Source organism: Psittacula echo, assembly GCF_963264785.1.
Source record: "Psittacula echo genome assembly, chromosome: 18".
In the NCBI taxonomy this organism is placed as follows: domain Eukaryota; kingdom Metazoa; phylum Chordata; class Aves; order Psittaciformes; family Psittacidae; genus Psittacula; species Psittacula echo.
In genome coordinates this window covers 1,157,228-1,174,560 of record NC_137754.1, presented here as the reverse complement: position 1 = coordinate 1,174,560, position 17,333 = coordinate 1,157,228, and the positions used below count along the sequence as shown (strand labels likewise).

Genomic DNA, 17,333 nt, shown 5'->3' with positions numbered 1-17,333 from the left:
AAGCAGTGGCTTTCTATGAGAATGCATCATTTTGGTTTTAATATGCTGCCTGCCTCTGTTCTTTGTGTTACAATCCTGGGCAGCAGAACGAAGATAGGCTATGAACATGAGAGCAGGAGGCCAGTCACTCTGAGAAGGACCCACTCTATGCCCACTGGCTGCCCATGCTGGAGCCAGTGGAGGCACTGGGAGCAGAAATGAAATGGAAGGGAAAAGCAGAGCATGCAACTAGAGCAGAGAGAGAAGTGTGAGGGAAAAGGAGGCCAGGAACCACGAGTGAGGCTGCAGTACTTTAATGAGGAGCAAAACTTCTCTTGCCAGCATGCTCATCAGTTTCTTTTCCTTTATGTCAAACTGAAGGTGGAAAGAACACATCAGGATGGAACAGCGGATGGCAGCAGACGCCTGTCCTGTATAGTAGCTGCCCTATCCCAAAATGCCAAGCTGGGCAGAAGCACTTAGCCCCTTTGCTGCTGTTTTCCAGCCTGGCATCAGCAGGAATTTCAGAAGCCCCTGGATTCCAGGCCTGCATACACTTCCCGCTGGCCTTTCCGGATGGGCTGTGGGAATAGCAGAGATGTTAGTTTGGGGATCCTCATTAGCACACCCTCAAACATCACCACAGTTTGACTGGATGCTTCTTCAAAGCAGCAAAATGCATAAATGCTATGGATTCCCAGCTCTGGCTATCCCGTTATCCCTCCCCAGCCAGCAAAGAGAGAGATAAAACACAGGTACCCCATACCTCATAGTCTGGGTTTGGAACAGGGGGAGGACGCTGCATCTTCTGACCTGCAACAAAGGCAAAGGGAAGTTATCCTTGGTGATAATTCATATAACACAACACAAGGGACTTTCACGGAGGTGATTCAAGGGTAAGGCGTATCATGGGTTAATTCTCATGGCTTTATTATGAGATTAGAGCTTCTTTAAAAGCAAGTGCTCCATTTAGTGCTTAGCAGACATCATGGAGAGCAGAGATGCCTGAAATGGCTCTTACCTCGTGGCCGACTGCCAGCACCAGCGCTCGCTCTCCCCTTCCTGTCTTTGCTGAAGTAATAGACCAGAGTGAGCACCCCAAAGGTGATGAGAAGATCCGCACTGATGATCCCTGTCACTGCCAAGGCATCCAGCTCCGCACAGTTTGCGCACACTGCCAGGAGGAGAGATGAGGGTGCTCAGAGATGGGCGCTCTTCCTTTCCAGCAAGCAAAGTCCAGGCCTCACTCATCTGCTTGGTGCTAGCTCCTAATATCCATCACTGAAATGTGCAGACTTTAGCCCATACACTGAGTGCTTTTTCACTCACCTTTGGCATTCAGGTACATTTCATACTTCTTAGCACCTGCTGAACAGCTCACGCTGACGGGGGAGCTGTCGTGATTCTCTATAACGTACTTCTGTGCGTCGCTGACTCCTTTTGTTCCAGTTGAGTGCCAGGTTATGGTGTCTTCAGTCAAGGGACATGTGATTGTCACTGTGGTTCCAGAAATCTCCACCAGGAATCCTTTATTGGAAGATGGGTGAAGGAGAAAGGAAACCAGCATTACAAATGGCTTTTGGGCAGGCTACCCTGCCCACCCTCGATCCCACCATGGCAGTTTGCTCTGCAAAGTCTTTGATTTCATGGTACAGCGTAGATTCTCTCTGTGTGTGTCTTCTGCATACGTTTTCCTTTAGGTTTTTACACTTATTCTTTGCAATACTGAGTAGTCAGAGAGCCTGGCCTCCTGCCAGGCACTGTTCTGTTTATCCATATGCTTGCTTGTCTGTGCTAGGAGACCACTAACAGTAATTGGGACAACTCATTATAGCTTCTTTTTGTGATTGGTGATGAGTGCCTTTCAGTCCTCACCTGTGAGGCATCTGTAGTCTTTATATAGTGCTTACTAGTTAAGAATGTTGGTTAAAATACACTCACCCTCTTGTGCTTCGGTATAGTCTGCAAAGGAGAGAACAATGTGTTAACTGTTGCTGTTGGAAAATGCCTGACTCTGGTGGGGATCACTAGCAACAATGAGGGCCATTCACAACAGGCAGTTTTTGAAGTCAGTGAGATCAGTAGCAACTAATGAAGAGTGATTTTTTTCGTATCCTACAGTATTTGCAAAACTTCAGGTATTTCTATTGAACTTCTATTCCTCATTTGTGAGGCATAGTTGGCCTTTTGATCATCAATAGGTAAGAATGCTGGGAAAATACACTTACCCTGCTGAGCCGTGGTGCCAGCTACAAAAAGAAAGAATAATAGGTGTTAAGTAGTTCAGCTACTGATACCATGCACCTTTCCTACTTCAAGAATAGCCTTTCTGATCCCAGCTGCTTGAAAGAGCTGCTTAGACTCCTGTAATTGTGCTGAAGGCATAAGAAGCATTCTGTTAAGTGAGGCAGGATGTTGTTTTGAAATGAAGTCTTTTCCTTTGGAAGCCATTTTTAACACAACCTAACGCAGAATGGAAATCTGAGTAATTTGCTGACCCACTTTAGAAAAGGGTTGTTGCAAGCTGTGAACCCTCAATTTTGCTTTATCATCATGGACCAAAGACTGCTGGAAAATCATGCCTGCTCCCTGCAGTAAGAGCCACTGTCCTCTGCAAGACTGTACTCTTCGGAGGACTGGATCCCAATGCTTGATTTAACACTGAAATAGTTTATCGGTGTGATTTTTCTCTGTTGGGTGGAAACAAGTAGCTCCATTGAACTCTCTGGAGTTGGAATATTACAGAAACAGTTTTTAGGAGGTGTTAATAAGACTTGTGTTTGCTTTAAAGACATTTGTGGATAGAAATTAACGTAAGTAAAGGAATGACCTGATTCATGTGTTCGCCACTGTTTCATCCCAGGTAATGTTTGCTTTCCAGTAGGAGTTACTTGTAACAGAACTGTAGATTTGAAACTCCACAGGCATAGGACTTGCCTGGAGAGAAGGTGGTGTGGTGCTTTTTTTTTAGATAACATGAATTTAAAGTGGAAAAAAGAACAGACCGTGGGTAAACCGAATGTTTTCGGTCTTCTCAAAGAACAGCAGTTGGTATTTGCAGCACGTTAGCAGAATAGCTGTAGTTTTATTGTAGTATCTTTTGAGTATCTTTCAAACTTATCCCTCATAGTTACCAGCTTTTTTATAGTCTTTAGAGGTACTCTGCATTTTGCCCCGTCCGGCTTTCCAAATGCTAGTCAATTTAAAGTGGTAAAGTGGATATTGCTACCACTCCCATGATATCGCAGTGAGTCTGAAGTTATTTACCCATTATCACAAAATGGTTTAGGAAAACTGCATGAATAAAATGTAAAAGTAAACCGAAAACCTCAGAACCTTCTGGTTTTCAGGGCAGCCACCCTTCTGGTCCCCATGGGCATTGGCCAGCCGTACTCACCCGCACACAGCAGGAGTCCTCCCAAGAGAGGCAAGGACTGCTCCAACCTCATCCTTGTGTTCCTCCTCCTCTTGCTCTTCAGTAGCGCATCAGATGGGCATCACTGAGGCCGGCTGTGAGGGAAGAAAGCACACATTGGCTTTTCAAGGGCTCGCTTACAAGAAAGAGGCCCAAGGTGTTTTCCCAGAACTGCAAACTGAGCAGTGCAGAGGAGACTCACTGTTTCCAGTGCAACCTGCAGGCAGCTGAGGCACGGAACGTGTGTGATAAAATGAGCCCATGTCAGGAAGTGAAGAGGCTCAAAACGTCTTCATGGAACGTCACTGACAGCAAGGGGTGGCCGCTCTGCACCAACCCAGTTCAAGTCTCAGGAGTCCTGTTGTAAATGCCCTTGGAGCAGCAGGAGAGAGAAACAAACCTGGATGGGATCTACGGTCAGGACCTTCCTAACAACTCTTCACCGTGAGTGTTTCTGAAGTTCAAACTACTGCAAGCAACTTAACATAGCAGGGAAACCAAGGAACCAGAAACACTTCTTTGAAGCCCAGCACCTACAGGCACTGTATGGTTCACAAAAATAAGCCTTTAAGTGCCAGGTTGTAAAACCTGGGGGGTTTAGTCACTGATGATGACACAATCTGGACACAACTTTGGTTATTTTACGGTAATAAACCCCATTTATTCCTTACGCCTTTTCAAGAGTGGTGTTTGCCAGCTCCTCATCCGCACTCTCCTTTGTACACATACTGACAGGGAGGAGGGCAGCGAAGGCTGTGGCTAAGCACAGCGACTTCTATGCTGCAAGCTTCTGACCAGAAGCTGATGCCTGCTCTCGATGCCACCATGCGCTGCTGTTAGGAGGGAGCTTGCTCACCTGAGTTGCCTTTCCTCCCCAGCCCTCTTCGCGGGCCTGACTCCACTAGATGGGGCTCCCGCCCCGCTCCGCCACTTTCCTTACCAGAACTTGCGCTTGGGCTGGGCAGAGACCCCCGTGCCGCGTGGGACAGCGGCAGGGACCTTTCCGGCTTTGCTTCCAGCAGGGATGCTGACACAGGCCGGGTGGGAACACGCTGTCTTTCCATGGCTCTCTGCTGGAAGCCTGCAGAGGTGGCAGCGCTGCGCATATGCCTGTGAGAGCAGTGGGGACTTCAGGGTGTGCGTCTAAAGCAGACAGTGCAAAGCCAGCCACGGGTCCCTCCTTCCTCAAAGACACTCTGTGTTTTTGTGCCTGCCACATAACCTCTCAAGGGACTCCTATCCAGATGCGTGGAGCTGGCTTCTTGCTGCTTCCCAAGAGCTCCCCACTTAGTGGCATGGCTAATCATGCTACTTCATTGCTCTCGTTAGCTGTCAGATCTTTCTTTTACTCATTTCTGTTCCAAAATGAAACATCAGAGAGTTCAAGTTACTCGTAAGGGTGCCAAGGACATGGTGCTCTCTTAACAGCTGGAGTCAGCAGGTTTTGAAACAAGATGTTGGAAGGTCAATAAAAGCAGGGAGCCCTTCGGACAGCCAGAGGTTAGGACATCCTTCCCGTCCCTGCCTTGGCACCACTGCTGGGAAAACTAGCGTCAGGCTATGTTTCAGTAGGATATTTCCATCCTCTGGACGTGTGCCCACACTGCTGCCACTGACTGGGTTGTTTGCAGGTTTTGGCCAAACAAATGGCCCTCATTCCTTCAAGCTCTCTATAAACACCTTCAGGCAAATCTTCTTTTGGGAGCAAACTTACCTCCCACAAGAGGGGAGTGGTTTCAGGTGGAAGCTGGGAGAAGGGATGATTGCAACACAAAAGAGCAAGGGAATATGGGAGGCAGAAGAAAATAATCTTACCTTGGAAGTCTCCCTGTTTTACCTGCAGAGGTGAGCTGTGCTGGCCGCACCTTGCCTTTCAGTGCAAGGGCAGGGAGTGCTCTCTGACTCAAGCAAGAGAGCGCTCACATTGCTTTGCAAGCCAAGCTGAGGGAAAGGAATTTGCTCTGCTGTGCTGGGAAGGCTTTGAGAAACTCGTCTTTCCTCCGGTTATTGAGAAACTGGAACAAGTTACCCATGGAGTACAAACTTGTCTTCCCGATGTATGGCCCCAGCTGGCTGGGTGCTGTGCTCTTCCTTGGGGTACAGCTCCGAGGTAAGGAAACCTGGTAATGTCTGGCCTCAGCTGCCATCTTGACTTTCCTCTTCTCATCCCTTAATTATCATCCTCATTAAGGCAGTGACTTTGTAGTACTCTCAGATACTTGCTGTTGACAATTGCTGCGATTCTTTTGGGTCGGGTTCACTGCAAGTGACACGAAGTGATTGAGTTTCTTTGACAAACAGGTTTAAGTGTGTTCAAGCGGAAGAACAACACTGATCTCATTCTGAGCTCTGGTTACACGTCTTTTTCTCTCCTCCCAGGAGTCTGGACTTTACTCCTAGGTGGTTTTTTTACCCTGTCTTTGTTACTAGACAGTCAGGGATTGTTAAGCAGCCCTTGGCTTTAGATCCTTTACACAGCGATGACTCCAGACTGGCAATAACCTGGCTTGAATGTTTAGTAGTTTATAGCTGGATCCTAAGAGCACCATGTCCTCCTTTCCCAAACGCATCCGCACACGGATATGTCCAGGAATCTGTTTTGGAAAAAGGATTTTAAACTGATGTCCCAAAGTTGTTCTCTTGAAGGAGCTTAAACTGAAAAGGTTTGACACTGAATCCTTGGATGAGAGAAGGTCTCTGCCAAAGAGGTTTTTCAATGAGAGCACCTTCAATGTTTTGGCATTTCAAATATTTTCTCCTTTGAGAAAAGAAATTATTTGGCGAGGAAGTCTTGGGTTATAAATTATTTTCAAGTACAGGAAATGTATTGATTGTCTGTATTATGAAGCCCTATTTTACAACCCCAGATAAACAGGGTTTTTTGCTGGAATCACCCTGAGGGGGGTTAACTCATCTTCTTAAAGTGACAGGAGATTATGAATATCTTTCCTTTTTGCCTGGGTTAGTTTGACCAGTAAGGAAAAGCAAAGTCATGGGAGCACATGGTCAGGAACAGGGAGGACTGTCCCTTTCAGCAGCAGCAAGCTATGTGGCACAGCACTGCTGTTTGTGGAAACTAGCCCACTGAATTCAGGAGCTAAAGTGGGCAGGCAAGAAAGAAAGCAGTTGTGGGGGGAAAAAGCAAGAGCCATGTGGGTAGCATGAATCTGCCAGTGATGAACCTGTCTGGAATGGCAGGGTGAGCCAGAAGACAAGTAGGGCTCAGGTGTGAGAGTTATCTTCAAAAGCATCTTTCTCCTGTCTGTGTCTTGATGCTCTCTCTCTTGCTGCTTGGCTCTCTCCCAGGGTAGCATCGCATCAGCCATGCTGTCTTATTTACAACGTGGTAGCTGTGGTGGTTTGGTTAGCAGAGGATGTTGCCTTGACAAAAATATGCTTACAGATTTACCTTGAGGATTTCCTGCAGAGTGCCTCAGCCTGACCATATTTGAGTATAGCTGTTCAGCTGGGCTAACCTTCGAACAGGCACTGCTAACTTCAATAGGAGAAGATTTCACCATAGCACTCAGGCTGATAATACAAACTGTATAAAGGAAAGCTCTAGCAACTGTTTATTGTGGTTCATCAGTCCTAATTAGAAGGGTGGGACTGCTTCTCTGAAGAAACCTGTTTGGGGAATTGAGTGCAGCAGAGTGCTATCACCTGTGAAAACATGGCCAGGCCAAGCTCATGAAGAGTTATATATGGTATCTTTAGTGCCACTCAGGAGCAAGTACATGCTTAAGGAGGAGTGGCATTTACGACAACATTGCACATCCTAGATGTCAAGTTTACTCATGCCTGAAGAGAGACATTTCCAGCCAAAACAAAGTGTTGCCCCTGTAGGCAAGTCCTTCCCAGTGGTCCTCTCTTAACCAGTTACCAGGTTTGTAAGTGCTTATCTGCGAAGCCACAAAGCTACAAGGAAAGCACTGTACCAGCAGTTCAGATGAATGCAAGCTCTCTTGGAAGCAGCACAATGCAGCTTCCATATCAGCTGACAAAATCCATGAAGCAGAGGGATTTCTTGGATTCTGCATATGCAGGATCATCTCCTTCAGTAATTATATCTGTCTGCTTGAGACTGGTAGGTTAAACATTGACAGGGATAGATAAGGCAGGTTTTGCATAGGATAAATGCAGATAAGGAAAAGTGATGAGCTTACTGGTAGACAGTAGTTTTCCTTATCTCTAATGCCTGCTGTTTTCCCTGCAGCACTGTGGCCTGTGGCAGCCATGGAAGTTCACACTTCCAAGGAGGTGAATGCTGTAAACGGCACTAACCTGCGGTTGAAATGCACCTTTTCCAGCAGCAGCCCTATCAGCCAGCATCTGTCGGTGACCTGGAACTTCCAGCCTGAGGACCTGGGCTCTCATGAGCTAGTGAGTGGAACTATTATTGTCCATTTCATGGATACACACTTGCCCAAACAAACCGTCCCAAGGCCCAGCACTGGGTAATCCCAGTGACTGCAACAATTCCAGGTGTGGGTATGGGCAAGCATCCATCACACAGCCCATGCAGTGTTTTGGAATGACGGCTTCCTCCCTTTCCTGTAGGTATTGTATTACCTGCAGGAGCCCTACAACCTGCCCACCGGACGGTTTAAAGAGCGAGTCACCTGGGATGGGAATATTGAGCGTAATGATGTTTCCATCATGATCTGGAATTTGCAGCCCACTGACAACGGGACATTTACCTGCCAGGTGAAGAACCCACCCGATGCTAATGGGGTGATTGGTGAAGTGCGACTCAGAGTTGTGCAGAAAGGTGAGAGGCCAAGAACCCACCAGAGGTCATGTGAATTTAGCAAGAATTCCTCCATGTTTGGGAGAAAGTGTGGAAGAAAAGGGATTACAAAGAGAAAGCATGAGGGTAGTTAACGGATACAGGGGGAAAAAGGAGCCTGAGGAAAGATTATATTCACTGATACAAGTTCCCAGTCCCCTACCAAGAGCTTCTTGTGTGTCCCTCTTGTTCATGGATGTGTTTCTCTCCATGCAGTGCATTTCTCAGAAATCCACTTCCTGGCTGTGGCCATTGGGTCTGCTTGTGTTCTGATGATCATTGTGGTGGCGGTTGTGATTATCTGTCGACACCATCGGAAGAAAGCACAAGAGAAGAGGATCGAGGTGACAGGCACTGAACTGTAAGGACAGGGGGAGAGAGGGAAAGGCTTCTGGAATAGCTTGCCAAGTGTATCTTCGTAGCTCTTCTGAATTATTGGGCTTGGACCCTACGCTAAGCATCTGCAATGCAAAACTGCCAAGTCCATTATCAATAATTGTCTGTGTATGTGCAGTCAGAACAGAGCCCTGGGATGAGCAAGCTTTGGAGTCCTCTTTTTGCTCTTGTTCTTCACAGCAGCTCCTCACTCAGACAAGGATGTGTCTTGTTGTAGTGGTGGTTGGCAGATGACACTGTGGTCACCATGCGTGTAGCAGGTTTGCTACCTCATCATGTAACCCTGTTATGTGTTACGTGTGCTATATGTAACTCAGAACGTGACTGCTGCTCAGGATATGACACTGATTTGGGCTTTCTTCCTCCCCTCTTCTTTTATAACAGTAAAGAAAAGGAGAGTCTGAAGGCAAGAGAAGAAAAGGAAGACAGTCCGTTAGAAGATTAGGGGTCTTTGGTGTATACACTGCAGGTATCCATTCAAGCATTCTCTCATTGATGTCCTGGTGTTTCCGCAGGCCTTTGAAGGCAGTTTTACTTTGACGTTTCACTTTTATTCACAATAGCCCGTGCTAACCATAAGCAGAAACAATTGAGACCACAATCACACTGTGCTCCTGAGGAGCCTTCAGAGAGAGACCAACAACCAAACAGGGCGCAGAGACAGAACTGCCTCTTAGCTGCAGCAGAGATTTCTCCTCCCTAGCGTTGCTGCTTTCCATGCCGCGCCTGCTTTGCGGAAAAAGAGCAAATTCATTTCCTTTCCTCAGTTTTGAGCCTGCTTTTTGATTCATTGGCTTTTTATTGGCTTAAAATTGCTACAGGAAGCCTGAGATCGTCTCCACATTTGCTGGCTTTGCTGCACATTACAGCCTGAGGTTTACCCCCCGCCTTTACTGTTTTCGCTTTCAACAATAACCCTGAGCAAGGAATCTCTTTTGTTCTTACATTCTTTCTTCTTAGGTACTTCTAAGGCAGATGCAGAAACCTTGTAATTTGGGATGTTAGAACAAAGCTGAATTCCAGATGCCTCATGCTGGGAGCGTGGTGTCCCCGCTCAACCTGAAATTCTGGCAAGGAAAGAGAGCGACATTAACACCAGTTGTAAAACTCCTTCATGGAAGCAAAGCAGGAGGAGCTTGCTCCATGAACAAGGAACTTTCCTTCATCTTCACACCTGCAGAACGTGACGAAGTCTGCTCTGACAGAGCGCCAAAAGGTTGGAGCAGAATGCCGAGCTACCCAACTGAGCAGAGATGCTCGAAGTGCAGGCTCGCTCCTTAGAAATCACAAAGTGACTTCGTGTGCCCTGGTTTTCCTCCCTCAAAATCCTCTTTGGCATGGTCTATGTGAGGAGGAGCCAGTTGTACAGTGTAGTTTAAATCCCTTTGCCACTTCAGATGGGAAGCGTTACACTTTGGGAATGTATGGTGTTTCTTTTTAGGATAACATTTACTGGTTGATGTGTGTTTTGTATCAATCTCTTGCAGCTTCTGAGGATGCTGCCTTCTGCCAAAGCTCCAACTGCAGAGCTCTTACAGTATTCAAACAGCACCAAGTCAAAACATCAGCCTGTTTGTTTTAAGAGTATCTTTATGACTTTATAACGCTATTCGTAATGTGCTGGCCGCATTATCTGTCTGTATGTTGTCATTTTCAATCTCCTGTGTTATCAATAAACGCGCCTTGTGGGGAGCAGTGATTGCGGAAGAGAAGGTGATGTTACAAATGTGCACGGACCCGATAAGTGGGGTTTTGCTCTGAAAAGTACCCAAAACGCAGCCAAGTGGCTCACCCAGACCCGGTCCCCTTGAGAGGGCAGAGAGCCCGGAGGGCCGGAGCCCCGTCCCTTGGCCCGTGTGGGCGCGGGGAGCCGCGGTACCCGGGCCGGGCTCCTCCGCTCCCGGGACGAGGCGACCCGTCGCCATGGCGACCCGGGGCCGCCATCTTGGGCTGTCCCCGCCCTCACCTGCGCTGCGCAGGTGAGCCGCCATATTGCGGCCCAGAGCGGAGCCGGGATGCGGTGCGGCGAGGCGGGCGGCGGCTTCCTCCTTCCGCAGGGAGTCTTGTTGCTGCTCGGTAACGGCGCGCTGCTGGAACTGCCGTGGCTGTGGGACTGGATCGGTTCTGATCGCAGTGGGGCCCTCCAGGGAGCCGGGCTGCAGGCGCCCGGGAGGGGCTCCGGGAGCGGCGGTCCCCGCAGGGATGATGGTCAGCGGGGACATGATGGGCTCGGGGGCTCCGGGAAGGGCCGTTACGGAGCTGAGTGCGGCCGCGAAGCGCTCCGGACCCTGGCCCCGTTGTGCGGTTCCCCCCGGCCGTGGCCGCTGCGGAGCGGGGAGCGTTGGAAGGGGCAGGAGAACCGTGGGGGGAACGAAGCCCCTGAGCAGGGCACGGCAGGCAGCGTTCAGTGGCTCACAGACGCGGTGCCTTTGGCCGCCTCTGCTTTGCTGCGGTCTGGTCAGTTTCACTCGGGATTCCAGGGCTTTCAGTTGGCAGCAAAAGAAGCGTGAGTTGTCTTCAATTGGTCTAAAGCTGGCACTTGGCAACTCATCACAGAGCCAGCTGATTCAGTTTCTCGGCTCTTCACCACCCTATCTAAGTATCTGTAGGCTTTTAGTGGTGTTTTCCGGATAAATACTACAATTTGGGCTAGTTCCAATCCCATAGGGAAATAGGTAAGTGAAGCTGTCTGCTTTTCTTTCAATGTCATGGGGAGGTAGTCATCACTGTGCTTCCGTCTTTAGGCTGCTTGACCTGCACATGCATCAGTGCCTTTGGGACACCATCACTCCTGACAAGAAACTAATCCTTGTCTTTTGTGCTTGTTCCATCAGGTGCCTGCAGTGCCCTTTCCCTGGAAATTAAAGCCAGTGCTAGTGTGCGAGCTTATGTTGGTGAACAGGTAGCACTGAAATGCTCGTTCAAATCCAGTTTTCCCATCGCTGAGAGCCTGACGATAGACTGGACATACCGGCCCGTCACTGGTGGTCAGATGGAGACAGTAAGTGGGACAGGGCCTCTTTTTGTAGTGGAGACTGACCAGGCCTCTGTGCATAATGAGAATCTGAACATACTTGTTCTGTTTGCTGTGCTGCTTCATCCCTTTGGGTTTGGGACTCTCATTGTCACTTTCTTCCCTTTGTGAAATTGCTTTAATGTTCTTTGGGTGAAAAATACTCTGCGTAATGCATACTAGCATAATGATGATAAAATAGATGAAGTTTGGATGTTGATACCAGGGCTGTGTTGTGCACTGTAGCTATGTATAGAATGACTGTAAAGCATTTGATTGGAAGCTTTCTTGAAGGCAGCTGGACCCTTGTAGTTCTGTCATGCAGGCTATGGCTGATATTTCTTGGAGTGGCAAGCACATGTGAGTGGTGACAGTCTGAAGACAGTGATGATGACAGCCTCTAAAGTTTGAGGGCTTCTGCTTGCTGTTTTGTTAGCAGCAGTTTGAAACTTGAGTCTGAAAGCTCACTGAAAATCTCTTCTTCAAGGTGGAAACAGAAAATGCACATCTTTACAGATGATCAGTGCCTTCTGTTTCCTGAAGAGTTTGAACTCTTAGGAGTATCCTTCTATCTGGAACAAAAGGGTACTTCTTCCATCAAGTGATGTCTGCTAAGCCTCTACTCATAAGACAGCAAGAGCAAAAGTGCAAGAAACAAGCCCTCAAGATCTGCCATGTTCTGTGTTGTATGAGGCAAAAAGCCCACTCTGCTTCTCAGCTGAAGATCTGCAGAAGGGAAGAAGTTGGTTAGAATGGTGATGGTGACGGAGAGCTGAGGCTGATAGATAACAGCATTGGAGATCTAATGAAATGGTACTGACTCAGAGTTATCATATGAGAACTTGACAAGGTCTCTTATACAAGAAGTGTTATTTCTCACTTTTAATAGGTATTCATTTATGTTTACAATCCAAAAAGTGGTTTTCTCTGCTTTCTTAGACAAGTGTTTTACTGTCTTTGCTCCTTGTAGATTTTTCATTATCAGTCTGTTCCATACCCAACAACAGTGGGAAAGTTCAAAGACAGGATATCCTGGATTGGGAATGTTGCCAAGGGCGATGCTTCAATTGCTATTGAAAGCCCATCAATGAGTGACAATGGGACGTTTATCTGCAGCGTGAAGAATCCTCCAGACGTGTACCATAACATTCCTCAAACGATGCTGGTAGTTACAGAGAGAGGTAAGGCTCCATGTGAGTGGCATGTCCTCATCCAGGTGCTACAACTGCACTGCGGCTTTGTCAGGCTCTTGGAAGTCTGAGCATCACGCATGAAACAAGTTCCCTGGAGTTCCACATTAGAATTTCAGCAAAAGTTACCTCACCCTGTCTTTCTGAGCCACAGACTTGAAAACTATTGAATTTATTGGGGCAGGAAGGGACTGAGGGAGCTGTGATGGTAAATCGAAAGTGTGCAATTGTTCAGGAGTTCTGCTCTCTGCATATTGCAGCAGTCGAACAAGTTAAATACTGGTCTAAAAATAAGAGTCACATCACAAGTGCTGATTCTTAATATTACTTAATTTCCTCATCTGCCTTGTGTGTGAGACCTGCCCCAATTTTGCAGTTTAGGCACACTGATGGAACTGTGTCGTGACCTGCCTTCCTTTGTAGCTTTCCGCAAATAAAGCACCTTACTGTGCTGGATGCGTGACAGGAATCCTAGAGATTCAGTGACAAGCTGCTTCAGCTCTGTCAGCTCTGTGCTTTGTACTGAAAGCCTTGCAACCTGTGTCATGGATGAATGTTTGCCAGAGACTTAAAGCCATGTTTGACTTGGTACAGCTGGGCTGCTGTTTGTCTTTCCTGCAGGCTTCTCCTTCCAGCTAACTTCAGCAGTGCTGCTGTCCATTTTAGTGTTTCTCCCTTCCATCATCGTGGTTGTTCTGCTGCTGGTAAGGATGGGAAGAAAATTTGCAGTGCAAAAGGAGAAAAAAAAGCCTGGCTGTAAGAAATCCTCCATCGAAGTGTCTGATGAGTAAGTTCTCCTGCATCCTAAAGCCTGTATTTCCACTCCGGCTTGTTGACACTGGCCAAAGGACAGTTTCTCCACTGTCCTTTGTTCTATAAGCTCTCAGCATCTGCAGGTCAGTCACTGAAACCTACTTCTCCACTAGCATGACTTGGCCAGCCTTCAGAAAGCTCTGGAAAATCCCCATGTTTGAGCATAAACTAAGTGCTGTACATCCCCTTTTTGTGTCATTTCGTGCGAGGCCATGGAACTGAGGCAGTTTAGGGTTAGACAGTCTTTCACTTCTGTAACTGGATTTATTTCAGTCTAAATCAGCAAGATACTTTGCTTATGTTGGCTTTTTTTGGTGTGAAATACCCATTAACAACAAACCAAACTGAATGATGCTAACGGGTTCTCCTCTGATGGCCTGAGCAGAGATGCCAGGTACTGAATGAGCCTTGGAGGCTGAATTCCCCTCTGAAGTGGAGAGGGTTCTGTTCTGGAAAGGTTCAGTAGTGAGAACAATCAGGTAATGTGGCTACTGCTGGAGCCGTACCTGTTTTGCAATGAATTCAGTACTACAAGTTCTTGCAGAATGGGTTTTTTAATCTAATGTTCTGATTAGTGTTGTGAGATTTGCCAAATGGCAGCTCTTGTGTCCTTCATAGCACTTCAGTGACATACCTGCCTTCAGAGTAAGGGACCTGATGTTCTTTGTTCTTTTTAGTTTTGCTGTGCAGAGTTAAAGTGTGCTAGAACTAGAACTGACAGTCCACAGGACTTAGTATGTGTGCTAGGGGAAAGTCCAACCTAATCCTGTGGTTTTTCTGCAGGTCTGAACATACAGGGACAGGCACCTGCTTGGGGAAACTCAGGGACCGGTGTCTGAACTGTGTGGTAAGTGAAAGCTGGTGTTTTCATAACTGGCTTTTATCAACTTCGGGGCTCAGAAGAGGTGCTGAGAGCAGCAGATAGAGCTTGTCACAACACTTCTGGATGTCAAAGAAGTGTCCCCAAATGGCTAGGCTCAGAGGCTGCTCACACTGTGTTACTGGCAGGGGAAGTTGTGTTGAGATCCACCAAGCTGGTTTTTCGTTTGTCTCTATTGAAATCAAAGCTGATATTTGAAGATGAAAAATCAGAACTTGAAGTGCTACATACTGTGTTGTGTAGTTTTTCAAAGGCTCTGCAAAACCAGTTTGGGTTTGACAGTGCTGAGGTGAGGAGTGGAGGCATAGATCCCTCAATCCACTGTGTTTCTTGTAAAGATGGTAGTGTGTAACCTTACCTCTTTTAGAGATCTTGCTATTTAGACTGGTTTCGTCACAAGGGAATCGTGCTAAGCTCTTGATTTGTTTGTTTCATGAAGTGGTGGTTGTCTTTTGCTTGCTACCCTATCAGCAAGTTCCTGTCAATCAGATATCTTCTGCTGAAACTACTGAATGTAGTTGGCCACTTGCTGTACTTGCTTTGTAAAATGGGCCTCAAGTTCTGTGTGTTGGCAGTAGCAGCCACATCCATAACTGTGGCACATTCCAGAGTAAGCTCATTAATATGCCTAACTTGAGAGTGGTTTTGTTTTTCCCTTGATGTCCTACGGAGCCAGCTTACCTTAGACACACATTTACATCTTTTATACATGGTCCAGAAGTATGTGAAGGAGGATTTAAATGTGTTGCTTGATTCACTATTATAATGCCAGTGATTTCAAGTGTACTAAATGCATGAGCCTTCAGACAAGTGTATGCTGATGGTTTCTATGCTTCATTAGACACAGAATAAGAAATGAACAGTTATGCAAGTTACATGTGAAATGTTTGCAGTTCTGCATAAGACACACCAGTTACAGTGCAGCAGTATTGGGAGCAAGAGTTTTAGTAGGTGCAGAAAGCAGAAAAAGCTTTATGCAAAATGAGGGTTCCCATGGGACATGGAAAGGCTGCTGCAAGTGCGATGCTGGGCAGCAGGGAGGCACCACTGCTTTCCTGCAGGGGAGATGGGGAAGGATGGGAGCCCCACTTTGATGAAACACATGGTTCAGGCAGTTGGAGGTTTTAGAAATTGAAAAATGTCTTCTTATCCTTTGAGAGAAGGCAAATTTGAATGTTACAATCCTGCTGCTTTCATGCTGAATGTTTTGTTATCTCTTTGACACTTTGGTCTCTGATATCAAAATACTTGGCTTACCAAGAACATCCTGTCTCGATCCCTTTAATGACTCAATACTTTTGAGTTCTCTGCCCTGTACCTTTTCATGCTTTATGTGTTGCCAAATAATTAAAATTGCAAAGCCAGTGAAAATCTGTTTGGACTGGAAATGGCTGGCAAGTTAGTGAGATCTCCCTTACGAAGAAGCTGTTACCTTTGAGTTTCTTTCAAGTTGAGAGCTGCAGAGCTGAATGATGGGGACGCCATCAAATGACTACTGCGGTTAAAAAATGAGACAACGGGGATCTGAAAGTGTGTCGTTGGTTGTAGCTGAAAAACAACAACTGGACTTTCTTCGTAGGGGTTGGAGGTGCTTTTTCAGGAGATGGCTGTCTGCACTTTGTGGTTTGACTTTTGCTTGAGCTTTAGTTGCTGCTTCTCTTAAAACACACTGTGTGTTGGTTATGCTGTGGTGATTTGGCTGTGTATCTGTGCTAAGTCAAACAGATTTAGCTGCAAGTGCTTATAGGCTACAAGTTCTAAGGTTTATTGAAGCACAGCAGCATCTTGGAAAGCATTTAAGCTCTTGTCAGAAGCCTAGCAGGCCCAAAATCTTGTCAAACTCATAATGCGGTTCATGTCTTCATATACAGGCTCAATTTCTCTCTCCTGTTCTTCCTGTGTAGGACACGGATGAGGAAGACGCATACTGATGAAAGTCTAAAGCTGTGAATAAAGAACAAAATGACAGCACTGAAAATCATGGCTAGATGAGCACAAAGGCTGCTGCATAACCAGTGCAGTTTGAAGGACCTGCTCTAATCTTGGTAGATTGGAAGAATAATTCCGATGGGATAGTTCACTTTAAGCACAAAGTAATGATTTTTGGCATCTTTCTGATTTAGTGGAAAACCAAAACTCTTTTAACCTCATTTCTCCGGTGCCTACAGAAACCTCAGTGCCTACAGCTGTACAGCCTGTTCCCTACCAGCAGCCTGCCAATGCAGTTTCTCAGTTTACTGCAAATCTGCAGATTTGCTTCCTTTATTATTGTGACATCCCTCCTTTCCTGTGCCCTTGAATCTGAATTGCCTGAAGCACAGGCTACTCCAGACTGTTGTCAGCTCTCTAAGGTGATAACCATTGGACATTGACAACAATTTCTTCTCCATTTTCTGGGAAGTATTTGCTAAGGACTGAAAACAGTCTGAGTTGGTACCTGACATCCTTTGTCTTGGAGCAAGAGAACCTGCTGCTTTTAACTATTTCTTGGTTTAATCTGCCACTGTTTTGTTCCTACTGTTTTCTGATTCTGTTTTTAAGTCACCAACTACAAAGTAATGTTACCTTTATATTGTTGAGTTTTCCCTTTCCTTTTTATTTGTGAGTATTTGTCCACGGCTGCATTAGTAGGTTCATCTCCTACTTGTAGAAGTGAAGCACAATTCATATAAACCAATTTGTAAAAATCAGAAATGCAAATGGGGACTCTGTATCTGGGGAAACATAACCCCATCTACCTCAACCATTGACTGAAGCAATGTCCAAAGGAATCTTCCGTGTTCAGAAGAAGAGACGTGTTCGTCCTCTCTTCTTCTAGGTGCCTTTTGAGGGTAACAGCTAAACATGCATCATTATTG

The 17,333-nt window shown here is 46.5% G+C and overlaps 3 protein-coding genes across 4 annotated transcripts; 2 read left to right on the top strand and 1 right to left on the bottom strand.

Annotated features, from left to right (window-relative positions):
• Nucleotides 1-286: 286 nt before the first annotated feature.
• On the bottom strand, nucleotides 287-3,638 carry CD3E (CD3 epsilon subunit of T-cell receptor complex). 2 transcript variants are annotated; one of them, XM_080631730.1, is made up of 8 exons: nucleotides 3,597-3,638; nucleotides 3,377-3,489; nucleotides 2,208-2,228; nucleotides 1,921-1,941; nucleotides 1,309-1,506; nucleotides 1,001-1,153; nucleotides 746-792; nucleotides 287-560 (listed from the first exon to the last, which is right to left on the bottom strand). In XM_080631730.1, the coding sequence occupies exons 2-8, from the start codon at nucleotides 3,426-3,428 to the stop codon at nucleotides 504-506; spliced, it is 549 nt and encodes a 182-aa protein (XP_080487856.1). In that variant the 5' UTR covers nucleotides 3,429-3,489; nucleotides 3,597-3,638; the 3' UTR covers nucleotides 287-503. The 2 variants fall into 2 exon arrangements, with proteins under 2 accessions (XP_080487856.1, XP_080487857.1); XM_080631731.1 differs by lacking the exon at nucleotides 1,921-1,941.
• Nucleotides 3,639-5,449: 1,811 nt separating this feature from the next.
• LOC308228397 (myelin protein zero-like protein 2) lies at nucleotides 5,450-9,024 on the top strand (the record flags this gene model as incomplete). The annotated part of the gene is made up of 5 exons (XM_080631695.1): nucleotides 5,450-5,504; nucleotides 7,611-7,777; nucleotides 7,955-8,165; nucleotides 8,400-8,544; nucleotides 8,964-9,024. The coding sequence occupies 5 exons, from the start codon at nucleotides 5,450-5,452 to the stop codon at nucleotides 9,022-9,024; spliced, it is 639 nt and encodes a 212-aa protein (XP_080487821.1).
• A 1,570-nt stretch (nucleotides 9,025-10,594) lies between these two features.
• LOC308228392 (myelin protein zero-like protein 3) lies at nucleotides 10,595-16,406 on the top strand (the record flags this gene model as incomplete). Its single annotated transcript, XM_080631690.1, has 6 exons — nucleotides 10,595-10,655; nucleotides 11,414-11,580; nucleotides 12,563-12,773; nucleotides 13,404-13,569; nucleotides 14,379-14,442; nucleotides 16,380-16,406. The coding sequence occupies 6 exons, from the start codon at nucleotides 10,595-10,597 to the stop codon at nucleotides 16,404-16,406; spliced, it is 696 nt and encodes a 231-aa protein (XP_080487816.1).
• Between the last annotated feature and the right edge of the window lie 927 nt (nucleotides 16,407-17,333).

Excerpts from the sequence above, each read along its gene's own strand:
- CD3E (XM_080631730.1), bottom strand. The coding sequence starts at position 3,428 with ATGAGGTTGGAGCAGTCCTTGCCTCTCTTGGGAGGACTCCTGCTGTGT. Across the intron at positions 1,942-2,207 it reads TGGCACCACGGCTCAGCAGG|ACTATACCGAAGCACAAGAG; the intron begins GTAAGTGTATTT and ends TCTCCTTTGCAG. Across the intron at positions 1,154-1,308 it reads AATGTACCTGAATGCCAAAG|TGTGCGCAAACTGTGCGGAG; the intron begins GTGAGTGAAAAA and ends TCCTCCTGGCAG.